This window comes from Equus caballus, chromosome 26, assembly GCF_041296265.1.
Source record: "Equus caballus isolate H_3958 breed thoroughbred chromosome 26, TB-T2T, whole genome shotgun sequence".
Lineage (NCBI taxonomy): Eukaryota > Metazoa > Chordata > Mammalia > Perissodactyla > Equidae > Equus > Equus caballus.
This window is the reverse complement of record NC_091709.1, coordinates 40,409,878-40,431,395: the sequence shown is the minus strand read 5'-3', so window position 1 is coordinate 40,431,395 and position 21,518 is coordinate 40,409,878. Positions and strand designations below refer to the sequence as shown.

The window sequence follows — 21,518 nt, the reverse complement described above, 5'->3', positions numbered from 1 at the left end:
TCCAAATGATACCTTCCTGTAAGCATTGCTCAGCTGAAGACTACAGAACATCTCCAGAGCCCTGACGGGCAACCTTGTGCCCCTTCCTGTCAGCAGCCGCAGCATCTCGGAGGTAACTACGATTCTCACCTCTCCCACCACGCTTTCTCGTTCTGGGAATTCACATTAATGGACCTCTATTTTGCCTGGCTGGGTCTGCTCAGCATTACGTTTGCGAGATTCTTCTGTTTCATGTAGTGGTAGTTCCTTCATTTCATTATTGGGAAGCATCCCACTGGATGGATATACCACGATCTGTCCATCCTTCTGTTGATGGACATTTGAGTCCTTTCCCGTCTGAGGCTATTATGAATGAAGCGAGCACGAAAATACTTGTACTACTGCATGTATTTCAAGTGTATGCGTGAGTGCAATTGTGTCACAGGTCCTACAGTATTAGCTTTAGTAAATTGTTATCGTGGTTCTACCAATTTACACTCGCTAGCAATGTATGAAAGTTCAGTTGCTCCACATCCTCACTAACACTTGGTATGGTCAGTCTTTTTTTATTTTAGCCATCCTGGTGGGTATCCAGAAATATCTCATTACGGTTTTAATTTATATTTTCCCTGATGATGGATACTGAACAAATTTGGCTATCAATGCCTATTAATCATCTGGATATTTGTGAACTGCCTATTCAAATCTCTTGCTCATTTCTAAATATTTTTTTATTGATATGTTAATAGTTCTTTATAAATTCTGGAGTCGTTTGTTGGATTTCTTCCACTTCATGGCTTGACATTTCACTGCCAATCCTCTTCTTTTTGCTGAGGAAGACTGGCCCTGGGCTAACATCCATGCCCATCTTCCTCTCCTTTATACATGGGTCGCCTACCACAGCATGGCTTGCCAAGCAGTGCCATGTCCGCACCCAGGATCCGAACCGGCAAACCCCAGGCCGCCAAAGCAGAATGTGCGCACTTCACCGCTGCACCACTGGGCCGGCCCCAAGGATTTTACTATTAATTTATATACCTTCCATGCCACTTTTTCAAAACCCTTCTCTCCACCTGCAATTACACTATTTGTTTTTTGTCTACTTAACTGGAAAACAAGTTTCATGGGGTCCTTGTCTCTCTTTTACTGCTCTATCGAAGCATCTAGGAGGCAGTAGGCACTCAACACATATTTGTTTCCACTAGTTTCCAGGCCTTGTCCATCCTCCTCAGCAGAGCACTGAAGGTACACAGCTACACGAAGGTGGAGTCTCCCCTTAGCAGATCATGTCAGAGTGAAGAGGAGAAAATAAAAAGGGATTAGACTCTACTGATGATCAATTCTTTTTACAACTATTCTTTTATTAACGTTTGACTAAAGTTTATTAATCAAGTTTGACTAAAGTTTAAAACACCTAAATATATTTTCCATTTCTTTCATGAAGAGTCACACTGGAGATGTTTCTGATCCTCATTCTGACAGCCTGTCCTCCCAGCCCCTTCACTGTTTCTAATCAGCCTCATCAACAAGTACACATTGATGAACGGAGTTCCACCTTTGCTATTGTCTCTTCCACCTGTTTCCTTTAACCCATTTCTCCAGAGAGGCTCATCCCATGGAAAAACTCTAAAGTAGTTTCATTGCTTCAGTTTTGTGGTGTGTTCATCACTTTGCCCACCTGCCTCAACTATACAGTCTTTGAAATCACCTTAAAATGTAGCAAAATTGTGCACTCCTGGGGCACCATTCCAATTTTATATTGGATTAGCCATTATTTATAGCATAGTTGAGTCAGAGGGAAAATAAACTCTTGGGAATAGTCACTGCTTTAAGTTATACATGATTTTGAATTAAATGCTATCAGAGTAAAAACAAATACTGGTACTACTGGCTTTCTTCAATCATCTCTTACTGCTCAGTATACCCAGAGGGTCCTCTAAAAGGGAGACCCTGCTGATCGGCCTGAGGAGGCCATGAATCCACAAATCCATAAAAGAAAAAACCCATACTGAGAAATGCAATTTGATTAACTTCAACATTCTTATAAGTATTCACAGGAAAAAGCTCTTACTTTAGCCTAAAAGAGTAAACTCTGTCATCTCTGCATAAACTTCCCATTCACAAATTCAAACAGCGAATCTTGTGAACTTGAGCTTGAACCTTTATCCAGGCACAAAGCAATGTTCTGATCCAGGCTCTCAAATGTCCTAAGACCAGTGGTTAGACTCTTCGGGCATAAGAGGGCTCTTCTTTGTAAATGAAGTCACTTTTTAAAATGTTAACACAATGTTTGTGTCTTGAATTTTCAAGTAAAATGCATTTTTACAATTATTTGAGAAAGACTGTACAAGCACGACAGTAAACTGCTATTATTTTAGAATGCTCTTTATTTTGACACTTACAGGACATGTGTAAGGCATGTTCACAAGTATTGGAAGTTATGTACAAAACACGTTCTCTCACTCTCCAGCTGCTCTCTTCTTTCATACCTGCTGCTTTAAAAGTTGGTCCCTCCTACATATCTTAGTATCTACAGTTCTCAGTTATTATGAACATGCAGACAATGCTTTAGGGACCTGCATGGAGAATCTGCTTCAAAATAGCGAGTGAGCTTCTATGGACTAAGTCACTATCACATCAAAACTCACAAGGAACCAAGGCACAGGAAGGCGACCACATCGGCTCATGAACTTGGGATTGTGAGCTTCCAGGGGAACAAAGAACACACTGAAAAACATTTTTGATCCTTCCTGTTTGAGAGAAATGGAATGTGTCCAGAATTCATGTTTCTACATTGACCACTGTCTAAAGTCACTAAAGATATCTAGTTTTTCACAGTTTCTAACGCAGTTACAGTTTTGTTCTCAAGCCACAGTACAAGAGTGCATGCATTACTTTACACAAACGTCAACCCCGGAGCAACTGTAACAGGGACACTTCAGGACTGTCTAATTACACGATCTCTTTTGGTGGTGGGAGAAGGAAGGGGCATGGTGGTGACTGTTTCCCCACAGTGACTGTTGTGTGAGACAGATACCCAGACGCTTGTCATCTAAGTAATGAAGAAGGACAAATGCCACTAATGAGAATAGTAAGGTACTCAGAGAGTAAGTTCCAAATGTGGGGTTGGGATGATGAATACGCAGCCTTGCTTTTAGGGACAAAAAAGGCTTGGCTGATACTAATAAAGTGTTTTGTACTCGATTTTCAAAAATCAGATTATATCTTTACAAGATGAAAAATAAGCACTTTACAAATCTACTAGGGGGAAATAAAATCATGAAATGAAAAATAAAAATTATGCAGTGTTTCAAGAAGAGATTTGAATCTTTTGGTCTAAATCAGCCAATACTTTAACATTACATATTAAAATGTGGTTTGCCTAAGCCCATTTTTTAAATGCAGAATCTTTGAGGAAAAATGTAGGCATATTTTTAGGAACACTGACTCATAAAAATTTTAATCTGGGGCACTTTAATAGATCAAGAATACTTATAATTCAAGTACTGCTTTGAGGCGCTCAGATACTTTCCAAAAGAAGCCTTCCATGTCAGACAGCGCCTCTGTAGCAGCCCCAAAAACGTAAGAATTGTGGTTACACTTAATTTTATTAGCCACCCTTTGGCTATTATCAAAATGTTGAATCAGAGTGGGCAAATTACTATCAACTATATTAAAGCTCTCCATTTATTAGCACTGTGACCCACAGTGCAAAGAATCTTCAGATGTGTGCCTTTTAGCATACTGTTATTCTTCAAGTCAACAAACCAGCAAATCACTCTCCAGTGAACTGAGACTACCTAGAACAGTAGGCTGGCCTCTTCCGGAAAGTGCCGGCTACTCTTCTGACAGGAGACCACGGTCAAGGCAGGCCGGGCAAGTGCTCTGCCCTTTGAGCCACTGCTTGAAACACTGAAAAGGAGGAAAGAAACTCTGTTAATGCCTTCAGGAGCATGTGGAGCCTCAGCTCTCCTATGCTGCTCCTCACAGACACGGCTAACTTCACCTTGAAGTCTCGGGGGCCTGGAGCCTCCCACACTCAGGGACACTGAAGCCTGCTCAGACTCGGAGTGCGGAACAAGCCCCGGGAACAAACAATCCCTCCTCAGACTCTGACCCAGGAATACTCGGGGCCTCTGACCTGACCTCAGGGGATGGCCTTGCCCTCCCCTCCGCTTCCCCCCACACTCCAGTCCCTTTCTTGGCGCTTCACCTGCCTTGACTTCTAGAGGCTAGCATTTTCTTGGCTCTTGGACTCACTCACCCAGTTCTTAACCCATCCCCTCTCTGTGTGGTCTTGGTCCCTGCACATCCCGGCAGCCCGCACACTGCAGCCCTTAATGGAGCCTGTCTACACATCATGGTCCCAGGTTGCTCCAGACTGGCCTGCTGCTGCTATGGAGTTGGGTGTGTGTGTAGAGTCTGAGGGCCCAGGCATGACACCGCTCTACCTGAGGGAGGCAGGCCATGCAAGAGACTGTGAGCTGCCGACTCCTGGTGAGCACACTATGTCGATCGCTTTTCTCAGGGATCAATGAACTGACACAGCAGAGACCTGATCTGTTCTGACCCAGCGGCAGGGGTGCAGGAAGAATGCTCATAGCACCCAAAACAGTCGCCCACAAATCCTGGAAAGGTACAAGCTGGTCTGCCGGGGTCAGGCACGAGGGACCCAGTTAGCGTTAGTTCTCCTTTCTAAAATGCTAAACTTACTTCACACACTGCACTAAACTGACAAATGCTGCACCGTGCATCAATTTAGCCTTGTGTAAGAAATCATCTTTAAAGGAACTAATCCTGCTTTGCATTTCAGCACCAAAGTGGTTGATGGAACCACCTGTTCTCCTCCACCCATGATGTGATGGGCGGAGAGGACCATCTGCCAAGCCGCACACCTCGGGCCCAGCACCTCGCCCCTTCCCACAGCACCAGCCTTTGCAAAGGGAGACAGTGAACATCGATGCGAGGAGGTTTACAAAGAAAATGCTTGGAAAACACAGCAAGCATTGATGCCTAGATAAGAAGTCCCTTTTTATTTTCAAAATACTTCATAGTCAAAATGGAATGATATGAGGATGGCCAAAGAGAATGCTTACCCCTTTGTGAAACTTGTGCCCACATCTTAGCACACGCACATTTTTGGATTTGAACACCTCATGGCATATTTCACAGGAATCTGCACCCAGTGCCTGTGGAAACAAACGTATCTGAATAATAATGAATAACTACAATCCTTTTTACTACACGAACTCCTCCTACAAGTGGCCTCCAAACACTTTCATCACTAAGGTGGCAAATTATTCCCAATTACGGCTAAGCAGACTGAGGGAACAACTTATTTTTTTAATAGAATTTCTTAGAAAAAAATATAAACATAAAAAGGAAAAGCATACTTTTAAAGTTCTAATTTTCTCAGAGAAAAAAATGTTTTCTATGGTTACCAGATTCCCAGGTAAAATATTATAAATGCCTATTTATCCCACCCCACAACTAAAATATGGTACTAGTTGAATGTTACAAATTAATCATTCATCCAGCTTTCTAACAGTTGGGGACAGTAACATAAATTACAACAGATACACACTATGGACTATCATCGGGCCGATGAAAATCATGGTGCAAGTCCACAATCTCCAACACAGAGAGCTGGTCACAACATCCCTCTGAATAAAAGTAGGTTACAAAACAGTATGTATCGCATAATTCAATTTTTAAAAAAATAAAGAGAATGTGTGTATAGAGAGATGTCTAGAAAAGTCTGGAAAGACAGAAAATAGCAACAATGGTTACTTTGGTTAAGAGAGATTTAATTTTTTCCTTTGCTACTTTCTAAAGTTTCTATGAATGTGGATTACTTGTGCAAATCAAAACAAAACAAAGCGATGGCTCGTTCAGCAAACAGCCATGGTCAGGGGTTGTGCGGGCTCTGGGACACATGAATGGGAGGGCTTCCGGCTCAAGCAGCTACAGTCTGGTGAGCACAGACAGCATTTCCTACGTGAAAGCAGAGCCAGAGTGGCCCCTAGGACCAGGCACAGAGCTCCCCTGCAGCTCACGGCATCACCCCACGCTGCATCATTATTCTTGACTCGCACTCCCCTCTTAACTCTGAGCACCCTGATTCAACGTCCTTAGCAGCTGGCAAGGAACTTAGCCCCGACCCGATGCTCCATAAACTGTTGAGGGAGTGAATGAATGCAGCCCTGGCAGTGGGATTAAGGTCAGGGAGTGGAGCTGGGGACAGTGCCTAAAGGACTGAAGACCGTGAACTGCTGAATGTGGTTTCTGTCTTTCCCAGGCATGGGCGCTGCCCAGGCAGAGATGGGGCAGATGGGGCAGAATGAGTTTCTTCTCCCTCCTCTGTGGCCCCAATCGGAGGGTCTGGGAAAAATGGAGGCATCAACGCTGGGAAAGGCCGGTTAAGACCTCTACCAAGCTCAGAGGTAGGCTTGGTTTGAAAAATTCACAGTTTGACTATTTCTTAGCACGGAAAGTGGGCACAATATATTTCTAAGTGGAAAAAGAAAGGACACAAAACGTCTGTACAGTTTAGACTAAATTCACATACAAACGTATACAAGAGGGTTCAGAAAAATATATACCAATGTGATAATGCTGGTTTGGGGGGATTTGGGGTTCTTTAAATGTTCTTTTTATTTGTATTTTCTATTGTGAACATGTATTATTTTTATAATTTAAAAATATAAAGCAAACTACTTTTAATTTTTTAAAAACTACTTACAATTATCAAATTAATTCCAGTTTGAATACGTATTTTTACTCTAAGTCAGCTTTTACACCTTTACTTTTACGACATCAACTGTGAAATACAAAAATCTCTCCGCCCAGGTGATTAGAGTCTATCTTGGGGTGGAGGTGGCCAATAAACTTGCAGGCACGCACACACACCTGCACACCCACCACACACACTAAGGTGTCAGTGGGAATGCTGAGCACGCTGCCTGGCTGGAGGACCACAGGGCCTGTGACCAGCTGGGGACACCCCTGGGAGAGGGAGGGACTCAGTCAGGCCTTGCGGGAATGCTCTGCATGCTCAAGAGCTTTCTCTTTGGGGTGAGCGCGGGGGTGAGACCCTCTGGGACCCGAGTGTATGTGGTGTGGAAAATCTCCAAGGGGTAGTAAAAGGTGAAAATGGACGGGAGGAATAAAAATAAGTTCGCAAGAAGACTCAGCTTAAGCTCAGCTTAAGTCAGCAACCTAGCACTCCTGTGCAATCCTGCACTGCTGACTCCACAACGGGCCTGCAACTCTTCTAATTTCAATTTCACCTACACTCTGGTACCACAGCTGGACAAAACGGAAAATGTGTGACACCAGAATTCAATCTGGAGACCACGGTCCTGAGCCACAGAGAGGACGGCCTCTCTTTTAACCATGTGTTCAGTGCCTACCACATGGTCCCCACAACCAGCCAGCCAGTGCCGAGAGGATTAGGGAATTACATGCTGCACATTCATTCAAATGAACACACGCTGGCGCGCTGCAGGAGTCATCTGTGCCTCAACTTCCTCATTCAGAAAATAAAGGCAATTACAATGCTTCATCAATTGAGGTCATAGATATTAAGGTACTTTATAAAAAGTTCTATGAAAATGTAACATTTTTATTGTCTAAAAGGACAATAAACAACTGAAGTCTAGCTCATGCCAGGGGCCCCTCGGGCACTTGAGGGGTAAGAAGGGAAGCTCGAGCCTGGTCATTCTACTGCAGCACTTCATCCAGACAGCAAGCTGAATAAGCAGACATGATCGGAGCCACAGCGTTACTAAGCGATGGAACCAAGTCTGCGTGATTCTAAAGTCCAGGGTCACACAGAACAAAGTTATTCAAAAATCATTTTTCCCAACCATTCAAAACACCACACTCGATATAAAAGATGAATGTATTTCACTGTCTGAGGTCCAGTTCCAACCATGAGGTCAGAGCTCCTCTAGCCACTTCAGTTTAGGGGTTTCTTTGCATGGGGCCCCACGGCAGAGAGACAATGACCTTGTCCTTTACTGACTGTTCTGACGGGACACTGAAGGACACCCATATTTGGTTTCTAATTTTTTTTTTTAATTTTTTTTTTTTCCTTTTTCTCCCCAAAGCCCCCCAGTACATAGTTGTATATTCTTAGTTGTGGGTCCTTCTAGTTGTGCCATGTGGGACGCTGCCTCAGCGTGGTTTGATGAGCGGTGCCATGTCCGCGCCCAGGATTCGAACTGACGAAACACTGGGCCGCCTGCAGGGGAGCACGCGAACTTAACCACTCGGCCACGGGGCCAGCCCCGGTTTCTAATTTTAAGATCAAATAAATCAGGTCTAGAAATGAAAAGAACGAGGCTCAATCATGGACTAACAGTTTTGTTTCCTTCTTGTTGTTCATTAAAAAAACCAAAACTGACTCTACAGTCACACACACAACACTCACGGGGTCATCCTCCGTCTTCTGCCCCTTGCTTCTGGGTGACGGTCCGGTGATCGCCGAAGGAGGGCCCTGCGAGGCTCTGGGCACAGAAGCGGCAGAGCTGGGCTCAGATGGCCTCTTGTCCTTTCCTGGATTGGGCTACAGAGAAAACGTGGGTGGGGAAGCAAGTTCAGTTACTCAAAAGCTTGACCATCTTCTGTCTTCAGTAAATCCCTCTCCACATTTTGCCTGGAAGCATTTTTTTTGTTGTTTTTTACAGTTCTCATTTTATAAACAGATAAGGACAAAGTGGAACATTCTATTGTATCTGGATGAAATACTGACCTTTTTCTGTTCATCTAGAATGTGTTCTGTCACTCTTTGGACAATTTCATCAATACTCAAACCTGACAACGAGTTCTTGTTTTTGTTTCGCACTTTTTTAATAAAACCAGCAAGCTCGGTGCTGAAAGGGAAAGTGGAGATAAAGTTTTCCACTGGGCCATTATTAACCCAACAATTAAAAGAAACAAAAACAAATACAAACAAAATTAATTTGTAAGCTACAATATTAACTGCATATAAAAAGCAGCAGAATCTCTCTTTCCAAGGAGTTACGAAAATTTCAATATTATTTCTAAATATTTATTTAATAGAATTTCATAGTAACAGCATGTCTGCTAGATCCATTTAGGACATCCATCCTACTCAGAAAACTGACTTCTTACAGCCTGGCTCCATCATAGCTTTATGCAAAAATCACTGAATGATCAAACACCACTGGTTCTGACATGAAATCAATAAAATCTCTACATAAAAGGAAATTACTTTTGTTGACTTCCTCCCTTAAAAAATCTAACCAATAGGGGCTGGCCCGGGGGCACAGTGGTTAAGTTTGCATGCTCTGCTTTGGTGGCCTGGGGTTCACAGGTTCAGATTCTGGGTGTGGACCTAGCACTGCTTGTCAAGCCATGCTGTGGTGGCGTCCCACATAAAACAGAGGAAGATTGGCACAGATGTTACCTGAGCAACAATATTCCTCAAGAAAAAGGAGAGGAAGACTGGCAACAGATGTTAAGCTCAGGGCCAATCTTCCTCACACATCTAACCCAGAAGGTTTTTCACAGCCTGAACATTTCACAAGTTACTCGTGGATGGGAATATACTATTAATCAAGAGGAACCTGATATTGTACCACTAATACCCCAAATGTTTTAACTTTCAGAAAATAATAATGTGTTTCTATTTGGTTGTTTACACTCTATCAAGTTTGGTCAGGATCACAAACAATTTTATTTCTAAGTACTTTCAGTAATTACAACATGAATATTTTTACAACTGGCATAGTAATTGCTATTGAGAGAACTTACATTTCTCAAACTGAGACAGGGCGAAATACGCCCATGTGCAGACAAAATATACTTACACATGGGCAGGGCTCTACTGATGGATGCCAAACACTAATTCTGGCCAATCATAATTTAATGACTACTTTGTTTCAAACGCATAATTTCAAAGCTTGCAACTAACATTATATCAAAGACAGAAATAACATGGAAGGTGCAGAGAGTCATTCCTAGATGTGGATTCCTTTCTTCCCAGCTGTATGCCAGAGACACTCCCTCAACCTCATCGTTTCCCTTGGCTGAGCCAAGGAGCACCTCCACCCCCTCGCACTAACCTGGGGTGCGAGGTCAGAGGTCAATGCAGAAGCTCTACTGAAGTGTCCGGAAGATAACTCCAGCTGACCCAGTTAAAAGCAGCTCTCCCACCTTCAGGAGGATGCCTTTGTGACAAGCCCACACGCCTGATCTGCTGTCAGGTTCCATCTAGTCTCCTCAGTCTCACGCCTAACAAATCAGATGTTGTCCAACAAGGTGTAAGATGCTGCTGCCTTCTTTGCTATATGTGTTATTTTTTCCCAAAATGACATGAAACTAGCGTTTCGCAGTTCATTTAGTGATTCTGTAACTAGTGTTGGAGAGTATTACTGATATCATCAAAACTTTAGCAAATTGCCATGGGTTCTGATGAGTGGTGATTAACCAGTGTTCAGTGTTTTCAGTCTAGATATGCACATTAAAAAGGCTATTCAAAAATGCTCACCTCTATGTTTATGAAAAGAAAAGGCAGCACTTGTCTTTCTGAGTAAAACGATTATGCACTCCTTTCCACTTCAGCCCCCAATTGGCCATAATTTTATCTGAGCAGGAAACCTCAGTTCAATAGTAGTTAACAGAGTCATAGGCATTTATATCCGTACCTGTTGTAACAGGGGAATACCAGTGACAAGTGCTCGATAATACTATTGAATGGCTTTTTTGGAGACTGGCTTGAACGAGTAGCACGTCCTGGAGGAACAGGCAGCTTCTGGTCCGCCATGAGGCTTTGTTTTGACTGTGATGCTTGGCCAGCACTCTTATGCTCTGGCAGCCGGGCGACTTCTGGCTGACTGGAGAGTGATCCTGGCAGCGGTGGAGAGGGAGCCTCCGCTGAGCAGTCCCTGGCAGAGACCAGATCTGAATCCTTGGGAGCTGTTGTTTGGCTTCCAGTCTCGTGACTCACAGAAGCCGAGGGACCTTGATTATCACGGCCTACAGACTCAAGAAGTGACCTAGGATGAATCTGTGAGGAACACACCACAGTAGTATTTAGAGAAACATCCACGGACAAAGACTGACAATTAAGCACAACTATAATAAAACCTGGGTGCTCAATTGCACAGGCTACTTGGATACAATAAATTAAATGTTTTTGTTTAAAAAAATTTACTGATCAGGGGTGAGCCCCAGTGGCCTAATGGTTAAGCTCAGTGTGGTCCACTTTGGCGGCCCAGGCTCAGTTCCTAGACGTGGACCTACACTGCTCTGTTAGAGGCCATGCTGTGCTGGCGGCCCACATACTAAAAAAGAGAAGAAGAAAACCATGTGGCTAATGAATCAAAATAGCTGTCCCAACACCCCCAAAACCACCCTTGCCAAGGTCCCCAGCAGCCTCCATCACATTAAGACCAAGAGACACCTACATGTTGCCAGTCACCTTCTCTTTCTCCAAATGAGCTCTTCATGGCTCCAGGCTGCTGGCTTCCCTCCCACCTCTCCAGGGCCCCCTCAGCTCTCCCTACAGTTCTAGCGCCTGTCTGTGCCTTAAGTATTGATGCTCCTTATGGTGCTGTCTGAGGCCCAAACTTCTACCTCCTGCTCCACCTCTCCCCAGGCCACTTCACATCCTCTCATGCCTCAGGAACTATGTGCTTGCTGCTGATCAGTCTAGAATATTTTCCTGAGATCCAAGCCTGCAAATCCAAGATTCTTAATGGGCAAACCCACTTGGGTGAGTCCAAGGCCACTCAAACGTAATGCCTTCAAAACCAGCCTTGCTGCAATCTCCTCACCCTGCTCTTCCCCTTGTGCCCACCTCACTGATAGAAACCCAGACCCGTCCTTGACTCCCCAACACCCAGACACCACACCCCAATCTCACGAGCAGCACAGCTCTTTCAACCCTATCTCCTAAATCCCTCTCAAGTCTGTTCTCTGCCCTCCACCCATCCCACTGCCACTCCCTGATCTAGGACATGGTCGGTGGCAATGAGCTAATAACAGGTCAACTGGAAATCACTCAGGCCCCTCTCCTACCATCTCTCCACACTGCAGTCAAGTGATCATCACAAAGTATAAGGCTGATGTCGTTCCCTTACTTGAACCTATACCAGCTTTCTGGTGACCTGAGGAGAAGTCCAAACTGCTGAATTTGCCTTACAGAATAAGGTTTCCTATGTTCTCACCCCTGGGTACTATAAGCTTTCTATCACCCCCTTTGTCATACTGAACTTTTTTCTCTATGAAAGGAGTGTGTTCTCTCTTTTTTCTAGCCTCCAAATATGCTGTTTCTTCTGTTTGGAACACTCTGAGCCTCCAGACATCATACCATCCACTCCTCCTCAAACACATACCCACATACTCCTCTGCCTGGTTAATTCCCATCCCATGTGACTCACTGAGACCTCCAACAGAGAACCCGCCACTGGGGCCTAGACTCTAGTCTAGGTTAGTGTCCTCTAATTCATGCTGCTATAGTAGTCTATGCTTCTGTGAAAAACCTTGGCGCGCACTTTGCTTGTAATCATGGGTTTAAAGTCTCTTTTCCCAAACACATATGCACTTTGAGGGCACAGACCACATCTAATCCTGATCACCACTAAATCCTCAAAGAATGAATGGGGGAGAAATGACACAAAGTAAATTATTTTTAGGGATACTTATTACTCAAGTTCCCAGCACACTGAGAGTTCCCAGGATTTAGGATATTGAAATTCTTTTGAGTATTTATAAAATTACATAAGCTAGAATTAAAAACTAATAGTATTCTACCAAGAATCAACATTTTTCTTCCCTTCCATATCTGCCATAAGAACTTAGAAAAATTGTAAATAATAAGTGATCTTTAATTTACTTCTAAACAAAATTCTATTTCTTACTCAGCTCAATGGAGAGAAAAAATTTTGGACTGCAATAGAATATTTTACTTAAAGTAGCCAAACTTTTTAATGTTTTAGAAACTTTCTTTTGCAGATGAATGCACAATAAGTTTGAATGCTTAGTGTGCAAGGTCCTAGAGACAAAAAGATGTTCAAGATCAGGCTCCTGACTGCAGGGAGCTGGTCATCTAAGTTAAAGAGACCAAACACATATGACAGAAGGGTCACAGGGGGAGGGGCAAGCGAGGGCAGCCCCAACTGGGCTTTCAAGGAAAGGCAAAATACAGAGAATGAGGACAGTGTTCCAGGCTGGGGAACAGCCCAGGCAAAGGTCTGGCAGTAGCAGAAAGATGCAAATGAGGTGCCAGGGAGAACAGTCTCCTATAAGGAAACTACTTCAGAACTAGAAGATTTCCATGTTGTACCAAAACATTCTGAAACATACCTCGAATTAAATCTTGGCGAGAGTCCTTCTTTAAATTCTTATGGTCTGACCTCCTCTGGGGTTAATTCATTTCAATTCAGTGTTTGCTGAGCATCTGCTCTGTGTCCAAGTAATAAATATGTATCCCAGAACACAATAAAGTGATACTATGCTTAGCCATACTTTAAAGTCCACAAAATAGAGTTAATGTTTTTCTTTACTGCACTGCATATTTTAAAATATAAAGACAAGGTTTGGCAACCACTATTATCCAAAAGATTCAGTAAATACCTCAAACTAGCAGAAAGTATCATATGGCAGACCAAGACAGGACTCGTATGTCTCAGGCATGGTAGTTTTCGTTCTGTTTGATGAGGAAACAGATCTTAATCTCTAGACTTTGGTCTTATGCCCCCAAGTATCTAGGAATAAGACTATATCTGAGGTGGTATTACTAGAGAGGGCCTGCCTGAACCACAGACGTCTGCTACTCCTAGATTATCATTACACACACACACACCACCTCCAGCATCCAGAAAAGAAAGTAGACTAAGGTATATGAAAGTGATAGAAACATGTACCAGTGGTGTGTTCACCTCAGTCCTGTCCTTAGACACTGATGTAAAACACTTATCTTCCATTCATATAAGAAGCTACAAAGCTTAAAAGGTTAACAGTAGCACCAACAATGAAAGCATCAAGGCAATTATCCATCCCATCCCCACTCCTAGAAAATAACAAACTACTTCGATCAGTTAAGAAAGAAACTGTGCTTTACTAGTTTTCTGGGGTTTTTTTTTCCTGTTTTATTTCCCCAAACCCCCTCTCCGTACACAGTTGTATATCTTAGTTGCAGATCCTTCTAGTTGTTTCTGTTTTCTTTTGTTCAAAAACAAACAAACAAAAAAGTTGTGATAGACTTACTGTGCTACAGGCAGGAAAGGAAAGCTCAGAAATCTGCACTTTAGAAAGTTCACTGAGCCGAGAACCATTTTTAATTGCCTGAATTTGTTCTTCAAACTGAGACTGTAGGTAGAAGGAAAAGTGTTACATTTTCTAACAAATTCCAAAGGAAAACCACAATTGTGAATTAATACTTTTTTAAAATACTTTTTCCTACTATACATTACAAATGGTCAACGATTTTACAAGAAATATAACTGAGTTGCAAGGGATTACAACTGCAAGAAGTTCAAAATAAGACCTCATTAATCAGAATACAGCCTTATCAAACATAACTTCTCTAATCTTATCAATCAAGGGCACAGCTTAAGACAGTTAAGAAAACAGCATTATTTTCATGAAAAGTTCTTCTTAATAATTACAACAAAAAATATATATTGCCTTTACCAGCTCAGAAAAGAAACCGTTTCAATGACACTAGCCTCCTGAGAATTATAACCAGCATATAGATTTTCACAGAATTATAAAATGTTTTATAACTTACCTTTGCTTTCTCAATTTCTTTTCCAACATCAGAAACAAATGATTCCCATGAATGTCTGTCAGACTCTACGTCAGGATATGCTGCAGAATCACTGAAAAAGTAGAAAAATATCAAACTGCTTCATGTCTAACTTCAGACATTTGTTTAAAAATTGAAAGAACTAGGTACAAATAAAAACAAACATTTAAATATGAGAGAAAGATACAATTAACACGATCACACACACAAAAAAACAACTATTTCCAAAGAATTATATATCTTACAAACTCACTTTGAGGAAATTCTAATTATTGATCTAAACAAAACCCCAAAATTGGTAAGCAGAAAGCAAATATTCTCCTGAATTTTTATTTCTTTCCCTGAATTTGAAGATTTCACCATTCTTCATTTGACATCTTCACGTTTAACATCAAAGGCTATCTTCGCATTTAAAAAAAAAAAGGGAACTTGGAACATTTAAAACATTCCAATAAAACCCTCATCCTTACCTTACTGTAAAATAATGGGTGGGGCCTGATAGACTACGATAAGTTATTATCTCAGCTCCTCATGAATCTGGTCTATTGAAAGTGACAGACAAGCTTTCTACTCCTAATTGAGAAGATCAGTAACACTATCAATCCATGATTGTGTGAGTTCTCATTATACATCTTAAAGAAAAACCAGAACACTCCTTTTACATCTTTTCTCTTTTGTTACCCTTTGGTGGAATGGGCCGAGTTAGCATAGAATCCCTAAGAAGGAAGCTACCTTAATAAGGAAGTCGATACTGTCAGATAAAATAAGGTCTGCGATATCCTTGTTTCCCAGATGTGCCCCAATGCACAGCCCATGGGGAGTGCGGAGCATCTGAACGCTACTTGGTCTCAGCCTCAGCTGTAGATTAGTTTACCTATATCAGAAAGGTTTTCCCATGAGAAAAAGAACCATCTCGAAAAATGAAGAAATAAACAACTATACATTAAAACTTTTTCCATGACCCACAGAATCTCTGGTTCAACAGTGAGGGCTTGAAATTTAAATCAAAAAGCACTAGGAAGGATGAAAAACTTGAGATTAAAAAGTCAAAACCTGTGTATGGAATATAATAAAAGGACCAGATGAAAAGTAACCCCATGCCACATAGAAAAGTGCTAGATGCAAGATCCTCTAGGATTCCCAGGTAAACCTTATTCCAAAAAGAAAACAAAACAAACAAAAACACGTAAAGATTATGGAGAGTTCAAAAAATGACCACAGGTGAATATCTTTTGAAACGACATTCCCAGACTCTGCATCATTAAGACACTGTTAAGTAACTGTTCTTATGGAAGGCAACTGTTTAAAAAGCCTTGAAAATGTGATCTTCATTCCAGAAATTTATTGCATGGAAATGATTAATAATGTGCATAAAAATTTAGCTACAAGATTACTCGCTGTAGTGTAGCTTTTAACAAAATGTGCAAACAACCCCACTCTCCCACACAGTGGTGTATGATAAATCATGACACGTTCCTCTGCTGGAACACCAGCCAGTCTTTGAAAATTAGGTGGGAGAAATGTAATTACTGATATGAAAGGAAGCTTCCTATACACTACTTAGTGAAAACACATATATATATTTTCATTTTTTTCAAATACTTACTGAATTTATTTTAAAATATTAACTAGTTGTATCTCAATTTAGAATTACAGATAATTTTTATCATTTTTGTTTATGTTTTCATTTCTCTACAACTCAACATGTTTTGTCTAACTATTAAAAATAAAATAGTCCTAATGGAAAGGTTTTTTCCCTCAAATCAGCTCTAACTTTTATTTACTGAATGACACGCTGAGAGAGATACCTGTGACACCACACAGTACCTGCTCATTAGCTTCAGGTTCTTAAGATACCCTTCTGCTTGTGATTCCATGATCTGTAACTTATACAGCTCTGTCTCCTTCTGGTTTTCAAGCACAGATACCTGCCATTAGATTAGAGAACGTGTATTTTAAAACTGAAAAACTGAAACTATTTTAAAGTTGTTAAAACTTCTAAACCACTTCCAAGTTTCTCCTTCAATGACATATGATGACAGAGTCACTAGAACTTGATTATGCTATAATTTAACTCAAGTAAACAGGAATCGAAACTCTGGAATTTGAAAATACAGTAACAACACAACAGTAAAATTATGTACCTTAAATGATACTTTCCTCAGATTTGAAACTTTCCACATGGTTTAATGATTAAGCCGTATACAAGCACAGAGCTGGGTCACATACACCTGGTGTGCCTTTTCTATGGTCCTGTGTATGGTGAGCACAGAGTCAGGGGCCTGCAAAATAACCCCCAGGCTGCAGCCTACCGAATCTAAAGGCCTCAGAGAACTTGTTCTCAGCACAGGCAGCAAGAGCCTCTGGGGCATGTTTTAAGACCTTTAGACTCTCTGGCTTCCCCATAAGCCAAGTGGCCATTTTTTTAAGAGTCACAGCAGGAAACATAAATCTGCCTTGTTTTAATCCAAGTGCATTAAGCTTGACAGGGCCCACCAGGCAAACCTGCTTGCCAAATGCTGTAAAGGGGAACTGAACAAGCTCAGGAATATACATGCTGGCATAAGATTCACAAAGTATAGGTACTTTGGCTTTTTTTTCTTCCTTTCCTTAGAAGCAGCTGCATAGTCAATATTTAATTAAAGCACTCATGTTTGAAGATTGCAATAAACTAAGCCTTATTTTCCCAGAATAATCATAGACACATATACCAATAAATAACATTTGTTTCTCAATTAGAAAAACAAAGCCACCATGTTTCAGGAACTCAATCAAATATTGCCAGAGGTCATAATCTTGACTATTGTCTCAGTAGCTGCTCAAATAGTATACTGACATCGGTATATATTCTTCTGGGGGCAGGAGAGAGTATATTCTTAATAAGTGGATTACTTCCAAGTTCCTTTTCTAGTACTGGCAACTACGTTTACATGGTAGATCACTTGGCTCAGCATGATGAAGCCATTCAAGGCATAGAGAATGGAAAATGACTGACGTACAATGTTAAAGAAAGCAAGCAGGTTACAAAGCTTGGTGTACACTGTGAGTACAGCTATGTAACACAACATAAGCATAAGGGCAGAAAATGGTAAAGGTATATGCACGGACAGTGGTTGCTTCAGGGAAGGAGGATTATGGGTGACATCTCTGAGCCCCTGCACTTCTCAGCAACGTTGTTATGCCTCCTGTGTAATTAAACACAAAGCAAATGAACGGCATCCTGCTGTGTCTGCCAGTCTCCAGGAGCCCGGGACTCACCTCAGCAGCCACAGCTCTCTGAAGACACTCTTCATAATGCTCTTTCCCTTTCTTTATACACTCTTCTATTTTCATTTTCTCATTTGTAAATGTATTACTGCAAATATTAAAGAAAAACTTCTTAAAAAAACTTAACTAGTGAGATCACAAAGTCTTAAGCCAGGCCAACTCTGAAGTCATGTCACAAAAAGACTTAAATGCTATCTTCTAGAGTACTTCTTGCCTAATATTTACCATCTGATACAGATTCACAAGTGCTCTTTGCACTTTACAAATGGTCTAAGGAAGATATGAAATTAAAAGTGAGCATTTGGTGGGAATGTTGAGAAAGGGATTCACCATTTTTATGAGGTTAGGTGGAGTATAATCTGACTATATTTATCAACTTTATAGAACATCCTTCATCCTTTGAGTCAGAAATTCTATTTTGCCATATATTACAAGGAAATAACCCAAAGGAAAAAAATAATCTGTACAAAGTTGTTCCTGGCAATGTGTATATCAAACAATATTAAACAAGAAAAGCAGACTACAACAACAGCTAATACTGAATATAGTTGCTACCAGTATATGAAAATATTATTTCCATTAATAAAGGTGAAAAGGAAACTTTTTATAGGTTCATAATAAAAATTCTTTAATAAACCTTTAACTGTAGAGCAACAAACTACCATAATATAGTTGGGATTATTTCAAGTAACAGAAAAGAAGAGTTTTGAAAATACTTTTAGTTTCAAGTTAATTCAAGGGAAAAGACGAGTAGTCAACAACAATAAATTCAGGATTTCTTATACTGACAATGTGAAATGGAAGTAGGAACACTGTAAAACAAAGATACTTAAAGAATAAATCTATTTAAATATTATTTTAAAGAATAAAATAGAAACAGAAATAAAGAAAAGAGAAACATAATTACTTAAAAGAAACAGACAAGCAACAATACATTGAGAAGTCTAGTGGGCCTGTGTCCCTAGTATTAAAAGTATAATGAAATATTAAAAATAAATTTGAGCATAATTTGCCTGATTTCAAGGGACTGATCCAGAAGTAATTCATGTTCCTTATCATCTCCATCTTTTTTCTGGGTATACCTATAAAAGCATAATCACCAAATTTTAATTAATTTTAAAAGATTTTTAAAAACACAATCCTACATAGTAAATTCTACCCATACCCATACAAACATTTCTTGAATTCTTTGTAAATTTCTACATTTTGTTTCATTTCTAATATCTTCTAAATAGGCAAAGAATTTGGGTCATTTTCCATTTTGGGAAATTTTCCTTTTACACCTGGAGGGCAGATGACCTTTTTCTTCACTCTGAGCCACACGCTTGCTGTGCAGATCCCCCTGCCCCAGTCCACTTCAAGGAGTGCCTCCAGGGGTCCAACACGAGACAGAGGGGTACAGGTGCTGCCAGTGCATCATCAGCATGCCCACGGTTCTCACTCAAAACGAGAACAGCCTTCTATTCTTTACAACAGAACTTAAAGTCCAGTTAACACACACACGCACTCACGCATGCCACACAGTCTGAAAACGCTTCACAGAAAGTGTGTAAATCTTTGATTCTTGAGCAATGCCCTGCACAAGATGGGTTCTGTCTCTACTTTCCTGCTCTCCTACACACTTTTAAAAATTATCTCTACTTGCTAAAAATCCCAAGTTTTCACGAAGAACCAGTTTACATGCCATTTTTCTTCTTTTGTAAAATACTTCCTCTGAGTACTCAACACTGGGTAGCTCTTTCATACAATTTCTGCCTTCTTTCATAGTCATCTGTGGTTTGTATCACTGCACCAATCATGAGCTCCTATGTCCCATTCATTTCTTCATGAAGATTAAGTGTGATCCAAAGCACAGAAAAATCAATGAAATCATTCCTCATATTTTTTGTGCTTCTCTAAGAGATCCAAAAAGTTTTAAAATTTTACTTTAAAATCTAAATATAAAAATTTAGCTTTAAAGCATTTATTTGGCAAGTGCAAAAAGTACAGAGAAGCTTATGGCTTATCTTTAACTTGTGACAGAAAAAGGCAAAGAAATATATTAATAGTGTGAAAAAGAAAATAAAAAGTTTATTCCTGGGGCTGGCCCCATGGCGAAGTGGTTAAGTCCGGTGCACTCCACTTCGGCAGCCCAGGTTGTTGGGTTCAAATCCTGGGTGCGGACCTATACCACTCATCAGCCATGCTGTGGCAGTGACCCATAGAGGAAGACTGGCACAAATGTTGGCTCAGGGCTAATCTTCCTCAAGTAAAAAAAGAGGAAGATTGGCAACAGATGTTAGCTCAGAGAGACTCTTCCTCACCCAACAAAAGTTTATTCCTCAGCACAAATGGTTAATTTTTATGCTAGCACAGAAAAAATTTTTATCAGTAGACTCATTTGTCTAGTTTGATAGGATGTCTGAATTGAGCATATAAAAATATATATTAAATATAAATATCCTTGAATTTTGAATAAGCTTGAATAACAATTAAGACTAGACCTGTGCAAATATTAAGAGGTAAAGAACTTTACAGACATTATCTTTTCCATAAATGTGTTCTACTAATGAAACTACTTTGACATGATCCAAATGACACGACACAGGCAATGTTTCATATTTCATCATTCTTTTAAGGAATGCCTAAAAACTGCCCAAATGCTATGCTAGCAAGACTCATAACGAAAGTCATCTGATCACATGGGATGGCAAATGGAACCAACAAAATGTCCTAAAAGGTGAGTGAGGCAGTGTGGCCCCCAGTGAACCACGCCTCCCGTTATTCCTGCCCTTCAATCTGGATTAGGCCACAATTTGCTTGAAACAACACAACGTGGGGTAAGTGATGCTCTGACAGTTCTGGGCCTGAACCTTCAGAAAGCTTGGCAGCTTCCACTTCTACCCTCTTGGAAGCCCTTAGCCACCCAACAAGAAGTCTGGCTACCATGCTGGAGATCACACAGACAAGAGTCACACGAAGAGGCCACACGGAGAGGGAGAAGCTCTGAAACTACAGGAAGGGAAAGAGGTGAAGACTCGCAGCATCCCAGCTGAGCGCAGCCTCAGCAATTCCCAGCTAAATGCGGCCACAGGAGGAACCACGGGCAAGACCAGCACGAGAACGGCCCAGCTGAACTGAGCACAGATTGCAACATCATGATCGAATAAAATGGCTGTTAATTTAAGCCACTGAGTTTTGGGTGTTTTGTTCCACAGTGGTAGATAACAATTAAACTGAGGAATCATATGACATATCACTGTTCAGGGAAGAGGAGTTAGCAAACGATCCTAGAGAATCTTAAAACAAACTTGGCCCATCTGACAACTGTAATATCTGTATGTATCACCAAATCCTTCATACTACATGACCAAATTTTAATAATTAAAAGATTCAGGATAGAAGTAATTATAAATAAAATAATCATCCCAGAATCTTAGTGCTGGAAAGAACCTTACATCTAGACTAGCCCCCTCATTGTACAGATAAAGAAAAAGGGTCGACGGTATTGTTC

General features: G+C 40.9%; 1 protein-coding gene across 25 annotated transcripts in view; it reads right to left on the bottom strand.

Annotated features, from left to right (window-relative positions):
* TTC3 (tetratricopeptide repeat domain 3) overlaps positions 1 to 21,518 on the bottom strand; it is a 150,240-nt gene that overhangs the window by 25,812 nt on the left and 102,910 nt on the right. For 20 of the 25 annotated variants that reach the window (XM_023630131.2, XM_070252297.1, XM_023630130.2 and 17 more), the window contains 10 exons: positions 19,039 to 19,107; positions 18,017 to 18,113; positions 16,586 to 16,686; positions 14,741 to 14,831; positions 14,218 to 14,319; positions 10,653 to 11,014; positions 8,735 to 8,855; positions 8,414 to 8,548; positions 5,076 to 5,168; positions 2,349 to 3,891 (listed from right to left, as the gene is read on the bottom strand). In XM_023630131.2, the coding sequence (XP_023485899.1) occupies positions 3,817 to 3,891; positions 5,076 to 5,168; positions 8,414 to 8,548; positions 8,735 to 8,855; positions 10,653 to 11,014; positions 14,218 to 14,319; positions 14,741 to 14,831; positions 16,586 to 16,686; positions 18,017 to 18,113; positions 19,039 to 19,107 (1,246 nt within the window). In that variant the 3' untranslated portion in view covers positions 2,349 to 3,816. Of the gene's footprint in view, positions 1 to 2,348; positions 3,892 to 5,075; positions 5,169 to 8,413; positions 8,549 to 8,734; positions 8,856 to 10,652; positions 11,015 to 13,584; positions 13,658 to 14,217; positions 14,320 to 14,740; positions 14,832 to 16,585; positions 16,687 to 16,907; positions 17,012 to 18,016; positions 18,114 to 19,038; positions 19,108 to 21,518 lie in introns of those variants that run through there. The other 5 variants (XR_011432916.1, XM_070252296.1, XR_011432918.1 and 2 more) reach the window with 5 other exon arrangements.